This window comes from Rhinolophus ferrumequinum, chromosome 3 (genome assembly GCF_004115265.2).
Source record: "Rhinolophus ferrumequinum isolate MPI-CBG mRhiFer1 chromosome 3, mRhiFer1_v1.p, whole genome shotgun sequence".
NCBI lineage: Eukaryota > Metazoa > Chordata > Mammalia > Chiroptera > Rhinolophidae > Rhinolophus > Rhinolophus ferrumequinum.
This window is the reverse complement of record NC_046286.1, coordinates 92,499,220-92,511,634: the sequence shown is the minus strand read 5'-3', so window position 1 is coordinate 92,511,634 and position 12,415 is coordinate 92,499,220. Positions and strand designations below refer to the sequence as shown.

Sequence of the window (12,415 nt, the reverse complement as noted above, 5' to 3'; positions counted from 1 at the left end):
GATGTTTTACACTTACTTTTCCTGTCTCTCTTCAGACTTTGCAAAATATTTTTAAGAACACATTTGGAGGTCATTCCGCCTTTGGGGAATTTTTACTGTGTATGTAAAACAGTTGGGCAGAGAAAAAATATTACAATTTGGCAAAGCAAATTGAGGACAAGGGGAGAGGTATGCCAGATTCTTAAAAACTAGTGTAGGGTCTGAAACTCAAAATTTTAACACACATAAAATGAACCATTAGTTTTTCACTTTATGTAAAACTTTACCCCACAGCTTCTTTGAAAGCAAGCTCTCTGACTGCATTTAAAAAGCATTATTTTAAAGAATATTTCCTGACTACAGGAAATATAAAATGTAGTTCTATTCACCCGTGTCTTTATATTTAGCATTTGTATATGTATTTGTATGAACTGGCCTGCATTTAAAGATTGACACATGTCTCTTTGAAGAGATGGCAATAGAGTCCAAATGCCTTGTCCAGCAAATAAAAATATGGCCTCATGCTAAAATATTTTATTTATTAAAGTGCTTGCACTCTGTTTTATTGCCTAACGCATGACTTCCTAAAGTGAGATCTTAAATATACAGTATAAAATACTCCGGTTTCTGTGTAGTAAATGCTACCCACTTCAATTAAAAAGAACGATTGACTTAAGGCATATACAGAGTATTCATAAATATAAGAAATCTTACACAATACCATCAAACTTCTTTAATGACACTTATTTGCACACGCCTCTTAAAAGCCTAATAAACAGAAAAATTCCTGAGGGGAAGGCAAATATAGAACTTTCCAAATGGGTAGAGGATACAGAAAGTAAACTTCTAGTAGATACTCAGGACTGACTCTCAGTGAAAAGAGCTCCTGCTAGTACAGCTGAGAACGGATGTGTTGTTACTCAGTAGTTCTCAGCCTTAGCTACACACCGGCTTCACTTTAGGAGCTTTTAAAGACATGCCAAAGCCCAGGCTGCACCCCTGACCGCTTAATCTGGGATCTTTGGGTGTGAGACACAGGCATCTTAAGCCCCCGAGGTGATTCCATGAGCTGCCAGGCTGAGAACCCCTGCCTTGGTAAATACTAGCCACCTGTCCCAGCAGGGGTGCAGGGCTGAGCAGGCAGCTGCAGCCCAGCCACTGACTCACAGTGAGGGGCGGGGTCTGGAGCAGATGAGCTCAGCTGACAGGTGGCCGGCAGGATGCACCTGGCTGTGCTCTGGCAGCCCTTGGGTTTGACGCCTCTGATGGGACTTTCCCTGGAGAAAGCAGGTCAGGCAAACCTGATCTGGCAGCCAGGGGAGCAGCGCTGCTTCCCCATCTTGGGACATCTGGAGAATTGCTTCATTGCCCGCCTCAAAGCTCCTCGCCTCCCTAAACCCTCTGTTCTAGCCAAGCTGGGTGGTTCACCTTAGCGCAAGCCTTGGGCTCTCAAGCTTTTGCTAGAATACTCCACTTCTGCAGTCCTCTGGACCCTTCCTCTTGCCTTAATCTGCATTCACCTAAAGACTGAGATCCCACCTCATCTAAGAAGCCTCTTCCAAGGACCCCAACTCTCACTGATATCTTCCCTCACCTGAATTCTCAGGTTGTACGTGTCTGCACCATTCTTTTGCTCATCAAACATGTCCCAGCCAATGACAATTCCCATGCTGCTACACTGAGCGACTATCCCTCTTCTTGTTGGGGTTAAGCCTTTCAAGTTTGGGTCTTTTGTTGTTAGCCAGGCAGTTAGCAACTGGGAGGGCAGTGAGGTATCTTATACTTATTTGTAAATGCTCCACCATTGCCACCTCTGCTCCCACCTGGAACTGCTCCTGAAACGTGGCCCATGCCCGTAAGTACTGGCTCCCAGGTTCATGCCACTCTTGGATCACTGTAGTAGCCTCGGATTAACTGGGAGATCCATATATATGCAAGAACCCTTCTCTACTCTGTATGTTGTAGCTAAAGTAATTTTTTTTTCAAACTGTAAGTTTCAGGATCCATGTAAACATGCTGCTCTTGGTTGAAATCCTTTAATGCCTCCCCAGCGCTCTTTAACAGGGCCTGGGAGGTTCTCTGGGGCCCAACTGCTGCCTTCCCCCATTACTGAGCTCAGTGCTTTCCCGTCTCTCTCAGCTTGCCTTGCTCCAGCTTCCCTGGCTCTACCCCCATGCGCGCCATGCTCTCTCCTGCCACAGGACCTTTGCACGTGCTGTTCCCTATGTCTAGATGTGCTTCCTTTTCTTTTCCTTCACATCTTAGTTCATCTGTCACTTCTCTTACCTCCAGACTACCCCATTCTGTGCCTGGATAGTGCCACGTGCCCCTGCATTGTAGGATGTGATACAGTTGCTAGTTCACATGCATCTGTGTAGTTTTGGGATCTCTCCTTTGTAGGACTCTGAGCTCCCTGAGGACCGACCCAGGATCTGTTTTTGTTCAACATTTTATCTTCAGTTCCTCCTATAGTGCCTGTCACACAGAAAATACTAAATCAACATTTATTGTATGAATGAATAGTGAATGAAAGGATGGATGAATGAATGAGTCACTAGTAGAAGGAGAAAACACAAAATGTATGACAAGTCACTTGGTTTTCCCGACCAGGGACAGAAAAGCCACAGTTTGTTGCCACTGCACGGCAGCATGGCATGATGGAAAGCAGATGGGGGCTCTCGTTCTGTGGATGGAACAGGACAAGTTCAAAATGCCTGTCATGCTCACATTTCCTGCCACAGTCCCCAGTCCCTACAGAGGAAACAGTCCTTGGTGACACTGTTGTAGGCAGATGATGGACCCCAAAGATGTCCACTCCCTAATCTCTGGGATGTAAATATGGTACCTTGTGTGGCAAAAGGGATTCTGAAGATGGGATTAAGGTTACCGTCTTTGAAATGGGGAAATTTTCTGGAATATCGGGCGGGCCCAATCTAATCACATAAGTCATTAAACGTGAAGAACCCTTCCCAGCTGGGTTAGAGAAGTGAGCTCGAAGGAGGAGGAAGGATTGCAAGAATGACAGGGACTCAATCCACCACTGGTTGCTTTGAAGATGGAGGAAGGGGACCACATTTTAAGGACTGTAGATGCCTCTAGAAAATGGGAAGGGTGCTCAACAGATGACCAGCAAGAAAACAGGATCTCAGTCCTACAACCATAAGACACGGATTCTGCCAACCACACAAACAAATGAAGACATGGGTCTTGCCCTCCAGCCTCCAAAGAGGAGTCAGCTCTTATACGTACACCAGGGGGTGCTGTGAGGATAGATGAGCAAATATGGCGGAAAACATGCTAACCTGCAACACACTACACACATCGCTGAGGTTATTTGGGGGCCTCCCAGGTGGTGGCTGGTTGCATTCTGTCCTCTCCTCACCAGGTTCCAGGCTTGCCACTCTTATGACCTCTCTTTTCCAAAACCCCTTTGTTGTTTCCTACGCTCCTCCTGCCTCACTTCCACCACACCTATCACCTTCTCTGTTTGCTGGAAGCTCCCAGGATACTTGCAGGCATTGCTAAACCCCAGAAGTGGTCTTTGGTTCTACAAACACCTGTGACCTTGCTTTCGCCACATCACAAGACAAATGGATTTCAAAGACATTTCTCTCAAGTGGGAACCGCTTTGTCCTCTGCACAGCTCACACGAGCATGTCAGAGCATTTTGGCTCCAGCTCACCTTTCCTCCCCACCCCTGGTGGGTGAGACTGTGCTGCTTCTGCAGCTTTACAACCTCGTGCCTACACCAGCTTAGGTTTCCAAGTAAATAAACTCAGGACAAATGTATGCCAGCAGGCTGGGATCAAAACTGTCTCCAGCTGTTGGGAACACAAAGAGAAGCAGTTTCCTTAGAAACGAATTCCTAGGGGACAGGGTCTAGTGGGGCCATTTGAGATCTCAGCAGAAGGTTCAGGGCATGGCCCAGTGTGGCCTGAGCCACATAAGAAGAGCAGCCCCTTCTGACTCCCCAGAGCAGAGAAGCCCCCACCTCCATCCCCATAGGAAAAATGGTCCCTTTAGATCATGTGCAGCCACTGACAGAGCCAAAGATGAAAGCATCACACCAAAATGTGTTTAGGAGAGTTTTGGCTTTCAAAGCACTTCTGTGTAGAGTGTTCAGTTTATTCTCCTAGCAACCATGTGATAGAGGCAAGGCAGGTGATATGGTCCCATTGTACAGAAGAGAAAGGTAAGGTTTTGCAGAGACTTAATCCCTGGCCAAGACACCCAGCTAGGGCAGCTGAGAAGGGAACATAAGCACTCCATGTCCGAGGCTACTGTCTTAGCCTGCAATCATAAACCAAATCTGAACTGAACTGGTCGGAGACAAAGAACATTACATTTTTACCATTAAAGATTCAGAAAAGTTTCATTTTTACTGAAATACTTAAAAAGAAGATCATCCGAATCTCTTATTTGCTTTTTTTCATAATGAAAAATGAGTCTACAGGGACAGAAGCAAAGCCTGAGGTTTCAATCACAGGACAGCCTCAGTCGATCAGACAAGAGTGGAAATTTCCAGAAATGAGTATTTCATATATATACTTCCACAGCTAAAGAACGTTCAAAGTCCGAAACTCAAGCAGATGGAAATGCATAGCTTTCTGAAAACCTTTCCTGAAGTTGGACAATTTTCAGGCTTCTCCAGAGTCCAACTGGGCCAACATGATTCACTGAATTCTTTATGAACTAAGAAGCTGTAAATTACGCATCTTTTCTTTTAAACATGCATTACTTTCCATGTGTTATAGCCAGGCCAAATAAACAGTATCACAGTGGCCGTTTTCTCCCTGGAAAAATGTCCCCCTCTCTCTTCCTGCTCTTCAAACGGGCATCACCTAGTGAAGTGTCAGTCAGTTTAGTGAGGAGCCCAACTTGACCATCTTTGGAGTTTGAAAGTGCTAAGTGTTATCTCTGCCGAATAGTTCACCATGAAATTGCCTGAGGCGGGCATTAGGCGAACAGCAAGCACACATCACACACAAGTGACCGACAGAGTGGAAATGGGAGCTCAAGAAATTCACTTTCAGGGGAACTCAGTGACTGGGAAAGGGAGTGGCTTCAGCAGGAATGAGATACTTTCCCGCACGCATAAATCACACTTGCTTTTCATTAGAAGTCATTCATTCTCTCATCAACTGTGCACTGAGTGCCAGGTATTTCTCAGCCCCGGAAATACGGAAGACTGGGCTCCAGCTGGAGCAGAGCCTCAGGTGCTGGGATGTATCCAAGTGTGCCTGGGCTCGGATCTGCCCTACCTTGTGATTCTAAAACCAAAAAAGGAGGCAGCCACCTCTGCACCCGGGAGCTGAGTTTCTGACTCTGGACAAAGAGAAATGAGACTCGAAGGGCTGCTTGTCACAGTGTGGCTGTTATATCTGAATCTTCATCCATCCTAGCAACAGTTCATTTTAAGATTATTTTCTGGTAAATGCAAATGAAGAATGGTTTGGAAAGAAAAGGAGACTTGTAGAAAATCTAATTGTTTCCAGAAAATAGGGGGACTAGCCCTAAGATGCTTAAATATTTGAAAAAAAATTGTTAGAACAGCTATGTCTTTGTAAAGATGTGCGGACGATGTCAGACAAAATGATTTGCTCAAAAAGCATGGAACTTGGCCCAGTCCTCTTCTCCCTTTACCATTCAGGAAGTGAAACAAAGTCCGAGTGATCGAGCAACACAGTTGTAGAGACAGGAGGCCAGGTTTCCAGTCCTGGCAGGCCCCGAAACCACCCCTAGACCCAGACCCTGTTCCTGCACCTGTAAAACGAGTTTCCTCATGACCTCCGGGGACCCTGCAAATCCTATGATCCTTTTACCCTTTTCCATGTTCTTTCAAACCACGGAGCATCACATGATATTGTACCCCCAGAGCAGGCTCAGGGGCCCTGGCCCTCTCTCAGCTGTATGCTAAGCAGCTCGGCAAGGCTCAGGGCCAGGAGCACAACTGTCTGCTTTTTGGCAACTGGATAAAGAAAGTGGCTTTGGAGCGCCGAGATCGAGAATAATGTGGGGATGTCAGTAGACCTGTTTCAGGCCAGCAGCCGGGACTGTGCGTGTGTGCAATGTGCAGAGAGAGGCCTCCTCACTCGGTCCCCCCCTTGGGGCACAGGGACACCCTGCACATTGCCTCTCAGGCCCTCGTCCCCACGCAGGGCCTCCCTCAGGGGACAGTGGTCTCCTTACAGCTGCCTTGCACCCGACCCAGACACAAACAACACCTTCTTTAGAGTCAAACAACTGACCACCCAGGCTTGCCAAAATGAGGACAGGCTCTGAAAGGGGGCAGTTTTATTTCAAGGGTCTAATGGGACCAAGGAGATGAAATAAAAAGTTTCAACTATGAAAAAAAAAAAAGGCAATAGATCGTCTTTTTCCAGATAAACAAACTATCCTTTGAACAAGAAAACGGCTTCCTAACCGGGTCAGGCTGGGACCAGATCATAAAGGAGTCACGTGTCCTTCAGGGCCCCACCTCCACTCCTTGCTCCCTGATTTCTCCCTCTGCTGCTTTGAGGAGCCCACTGCTCTCCTGCTGAGGCCTTGCCAAGGAATGATCCGATGAGCTCATCTGACAAGGCCCTTTCCAGTGCTTACATTTGGAAAGAGGGCCCCTGCAAATCTCTAAGGGTACAATTCCAGGTGGGGAAATTTCCCCAGAATCTCTCAAACTACACCATCAAGGCAGCTACCAGTGTTCTTTTTTTTTAAAACAAAAACAAAAACAAAAACAAAAACAAAAAAAACAATGCTGTGCCCTGGAAACAATGACTGGGGTCAAAACCAACATCCCTGTGGGGCTGACAGTCCCAAATCAAGGTGCAGAAAAAGCAAACAATTTTTGTGAAGATGGTCTAATTCTGTTGTGCTGTGGTGGAAAGAACCGTGGACTTGAAGTCAAGAGGACACAGAGACAGTCGTTGTAGCTGTGCCCCGACGTGACTTTGGCAAGTCCCGAGTCCTTCTGCAGTCTCAGGGTCCTCCCCTGAAAACACCCCTCCCTCATAGGATTGCCGTGGGAATTGAACGGGCTGAGGTATGAGAACATACTTTGTGACCCTCCAAAAGAGATTCCCCAAGCACATCTAAACAACAACAGTGCTGGTTGGGATCCCCTAGGAAAGACTGTATCTTCTCTGGGACCTAAACTCGAGCACTAAAGACAAACCGAGAAAAACAAGATTAGAAAGTCATTGGAGAAAGTGTTCCTTAGGATCTGGGTCATCCAGATCCATTTTTAACTGGCAAAAACTTCCTCCCCGAGGAAGTGCCCGCCCCACACGAAGTACCGTGGAGGTGCCATGGAAATGCCACAGAAATACCGCAGAAATGCCACAGAATGTCACGGGAGGGGGCGGGGAGCTTCCCAGCCCGGAGGAGCAGCTCCCAGGGCAGGGAGGGGTCACGTTTTGGACGCAACAGGACTTACCAGGTAGCGCTCCTCTTGCCTCATGCTGGGGGTGCGGATCATGTGATTCTGTTCTCCTCTCCAGTCTCCAAATCGACGGAAAAAGTAATTAGATAAAAAACGATTGACGGGGTCTCTGATGATGTTGATATAGACAGGCTGGTCTCCTCCAAACCTAACATGAGCACACAAATGTGGAGCTGGTTACAACCCATCACTTCTGGAGGAAAACAAAGCCCCTATAGCTTCCCCTCTAGGTTATCATATTGTCACCAGATGACCCCATCTGCTAAGGTACCAGCGAATAATTGAATCAGCAAGGGGTGTTTCCCGACAGGCATTTTGTTATCAGGCAGAAAGAGCCCATCCAGGGACTCGCTGAGAGGCTGCGAGGACGGTTTCAAAGCACAATACTATACAAATGACAGTACCGGGCAAGGAGAAGGTAGATGTTGTCTTGTTTTCTCACTAGGCTGTAGATTCATGAATCTTGAGGGTCGGTCAGGCTGTACTGGATTTGTATTCACCTGATATTCACTTGGCCCTTAGTGAATGTTTCAACTGACTGGTACATTTTGATTGCCTTCTGGGAGAAATAGGACTTAAGCCACATTCTAATTTAGACAGTCTCAGGTAAGGAGCTCTGCAGTAAGTGGATTAATAATAGCCGACATTTCTTAAATGCTCACTATTTACCTTGCTGTGACTACTTAGTGTGTCCCACTCACGGAAACCTCACAACACCGCAATAGAGTACAAACCATAATTTCCCCCATTGACACCTGGGGAAACTGAGGCAGAGAGAGGCTGAGCCATGTGTGGCTGGGCCAGGGTATGAACCCAGATGGGCTGGCTTCAGAATCTATGCTCTGAAGCATGGAAAGATGATTCCAGAACTGATGAAAATAAGACTGTGAGTGATCTCATGAACACACACAAAAAAATGGAGGTAGTTAGTTATCCTTGAGTGCTGGCAAGTGGTTGTAGATAAAAATACAACAAATATCTAGGTGTTCCATTTTAATCACGTCCAGGACATAGGAACGACACTCTGGAACTTCGAAAACACCACCCTGGAAAACATGCTGTTAAAAAGTAAGGTTAGCTGTGCTAATATAAACCTTGTCCGTTCCCAGACGTACACGAGGTGACATTCACGCAACTTGATGAAAAACTGAGTCCCAGCAGTCAGCTGTGCCAACCACCAGCTGACCACCATCACTCAAGACGTATCTTCCTCTTTTAAATTAAATGTGTTTCATACCTACCATAAAGAGCAACTAAAGTAATGATGCTAGGGATTAGGAAGACAAAGCATGAACACCAGATATGAATGCACTGAAGCCCTCAGAAATTGCGTCATGCTCTTAAAAACCTCAACTGTACTTCTGCGTCACGTGAAGAGTGACCATTACTGTTAATTAGCAGAACTGTCCAGTCACGTTCCCACTAAGAGATGGTTCTCGGCCCGGTCACAGCCATCGTCCCTTGAAGGCTAGCGATGTCATGATAGACAAGACTTGTTGCGCATAAGTGAATTGCTCCTGTTTGCACATTGCAACCCAATGCGAAAATTCCAGAACAACTTTCCAAAACAGAAGTTTTAGATGGTTTAAGAATTTATTGGTAAGTATCAGATAATATAATAGCCTCTCCCTAGAAATTTCTGTGAGAGAGGTGTTTAGTATGTATCTCTCCCTTTCCAGAAAGCAACAGTGATAATAGTTTCAGCCTGCCTGTCCGTGTTTCTTTAGAATAGACGGCTCCCTCCCCAACTGCCAAAATCAGGAGTGTCTTGTCAGTTACAATAAAGAGGCCAGAACACTACCACCCTGTGTCCCTGTGCCAGTGGACGGAAATAAATTTCTCACTCTCATGATCAGTTTCTTCTCTCAGTAATTTTTAAATTCTGGTCAGAACTCCTGGTCAAAACATGCTGAAAAAATTCAGCATGTTTTCCAGTGTGGTGTTTTCGAAGTTCCAGAGTGTCGTTCCTATGTCCTGGACGTGATTAAAATGGAACACCTAGATATTTGTTGTATTTTTATCTACAACCACTTGCCAGCACTCAAGGATAACTAACTACGTCAAGGTCTTTGGGGTCACCTGAACCTACTGCCGACCACTGACTGCATTCTAGAGTGAGGATGCTTTGTGTCGCACCCCCACCCCCATCCCATGTAGCCAACACTCAGCCTTATTGTTCACACCCTTGAGAGAAGATTCCACAGTCTCCCGGTGAAGTGCATCCCACGGGTCAACCTGACATTTGAGGACTCTGCTACGCTTAGCCGAAATGCCTCATCTTCCTTTTAGGCGCACTGCCTTTTGTTTGATCCACTGCACACAAAGGATTAGCTTCTACCACTTTTCGCCTTTTTGGCTTTAACTCTAATTTCTTTAACTTTTTTGTATGTGTTTCTATGAAAAAATTCTGTTAGCATTTGTCTTGAGACTTACTTCACTTCAATTTATAATCCGTAGCTCTAATTTGGTCTATATCAAGCCTTAAAAAATTGTGGTGACTACAGCTGATGATAGACTACAGGTTGTGTCTTGTGCATACATTAGAGTAGAGGAGTCAGACAGATTTTTTCACTTAACAACACACCCTGTGTCCCTTGCTCACCACAATAACTACTGCATATTTGGAGCTCTCTTTTAAGTCATCCTAAAATAGCAGGTATTTCCCATTTCTTTGACAGTCATTTATTCATAGGTCATATTTACCAACTCTTTAATCCCCCAGTGAGTCTCCATCTGACCCTCGGCAAATTTGTCATACTATTTTTATTTATTTATTTTCTTAATGAGAAGATGAAGATGTAAAGCAGCATATAGTGAATTCTCTAGGGATACCTGAATGATTCTCACTTTCTCCTGCATTCACAACTATCTCATTCTGAGCATTTCCTTGAACATCTGTCCCACACTGCTACCTCAATTAACTCATCAACACCATCCGTCACCTTTCCAGTCACTACTACACGAAGCACTTGGGGAAGAATTTTAGGTATTCTTCATCAAAATGCTAACGATATCCTTCCTGGCATCTCATCACATGTATTAAATAACAAGACTTAAGACCAGAATTATTCTGGAGAATGAAGACTATTTTGTCCACTTACTGTAGCAGTGTTTTCTATGACTGAAAAACAGTTCTTGGAAGTGTATCTTCTTTTTGTTTTTTTTAATTGTGGTGAAATATACATAACATACAATTGACCCTTTTCACCATTTCTATGTGGCACTTAGTAGGTCCACAGTATTGTGCAACCATCATCACCACCCATCTCATCATCCCAAATTGAAACTCTGTGCCCATGGAACAAGAACTCCTGTTTGCCCCGTCCTTCTAGGCCCTGGAACCACCATTCTACTCGAAGTCTGTCTTTTTTTTAACCTCTGACTTGAAAGTAGAGATTATCTTTGTACTGTTACCTACATTAAAAATGAAAAGTACCCCAGGCTAGAGGCCCACAGCTTTGATCCCTGTCAGTGAGGGAGGAGACACTTCAAAGTGACAGAAAGGTCATCATATGACTGTTTGGGGGGCACGTGGGGAGCAGGATGAGGAGTTGCCTGCAGGAGGAGGAGGGCAGAGGTGGTCCTTTAACGGTCCTCTGCTGGAAGCTAATCCAAGTGATGGGCCAGCCATGGTGTGGGAGGTCTGCTCTCTAGCCTCACAACCATGCACAGTGGACACTTCAACCCTTGGCTCCCAGGATAGGGTCCGCCACCCCCATCACAAAACACCAGGAGAGGAGACTGAACTACTCTCTGCTCCCTGGCATGTCCTAAGGGCGGAAGCGTTTACTAAGCAGAAAGCAAGACAAATGGTCTGAAGAGAGGAGGGCAGTGGAACCACTAGAGTTGGAATCCTGCTTGGAGAGGAAGGTGACTTGACAAGGCAGGAAGTAAGTAGATGACAGGGAGGAAGGTCCTTCCTAGTGTGCAGGGAGGTGAGCTCAGGGCAAGTCCAGGTTATTACTAATCCTTGACTGGCCTACAAAGTGTGTAGTCGCATGTGGCAGCAGAGGTCCACTCACTGTAAAGTGAAAAGAGAACTGTGAGGAAGAGAGCACCATTTTAGGAAGATAAGTGCAGCTGTGTTTAAACAGGATAAACTGAGAGAAAGCTCTCATTTCAAAACAAACTTCTGTTGAAGTAGGTAAAGAAAGTGCTTAATTACCGCTGACATCAATTTTAATTTTGGTGTGCTCTTCAAAGTTTGAGGCTTCTGTCGCTACTACAAAAGACTTTCAGCGCACAGAATTAAAATGGATCACTTTGCTAATGAGAATAAAAACAAAGTCAACATTTAGAAATAAGATGTAGAAAACTGGTGAAATTATGGAATTAGCAAGATCTGATTTGTTTTGTTCAATAATGCCATCAGAGGGCAGACTTTGCTCACATCGATAATTAAAAGTTCCCTTTAAGAAAAGAGAGGAACAGTCCAAAACACTTCCCCTTGCATATTGCACCCTGCCTGCTTCTCTAGTGATTGATTTATTTTTAAACATTTGTTTTTGCAAATTAGTGTTAGCATTGGAGCCACCATCTGAGATAAAAGAGGAAAGAGAAATGGAAGCAAGAGAAGGTGAGGAGGTGACGGGGTGAGAAAGGAAGAGTGACAGGAGAAAGGTTAAAGGAAGTGGTAGTTTGAGATTATTTAGTGTATTGACAACGTTTCCCTGTAAGACCCAAGCTGGGGGTTGAAGGAAATCGCAGATTGGAAAAAGAATGACTTCTCCTCCCCACAAAAAAGACGCTTAGAAAAAAACAAGCAAACGAAAAGTAGGGGCAGGGGTAAAATAAATTGAACTGTCCATCACATTCTGTCCAGTGTATCTATCTAAGAATACTTAAAGACATGGTGTTGATATTGGGAAGTTCACCTTGTCTAAAAATTGTTAATTCTTTAAATTACTTCGACAACTGAGAACAGACACAGGAAACCATCGTAGGCAAAGATTGAAACTCCTATTTAAACATCACACCAAAGAGTTGCATCTTTTTGGC

The 12,415-nt window shown here is 45.1% G+C and overlaps 1 protein-coding gene across 2 annotated transcripts in view; it reads right to left on the bottom strand.

Moving 5' to 3' along the window:
• UST (uronyl 2-sulfotransferase) overlaps positions 1-12,415 on the bottom strand; it is a 263,751-nt gene that overhangs the window by 79,525 nt on the left and 171,811 nt on the right. For both annotated transcript variants that reach the window (XM_033102766.1, XM_033102765.1), the window contains one exon: positions 7,412-7,565. In XM_033102766.1, coding sequence (XP_032958657.1) covers positions 7,412-7,565 — 154 coding nt within the window. The remainder of the gene's footprint in view (positions 1-7,411; positions 7,566-12,415) is intronic.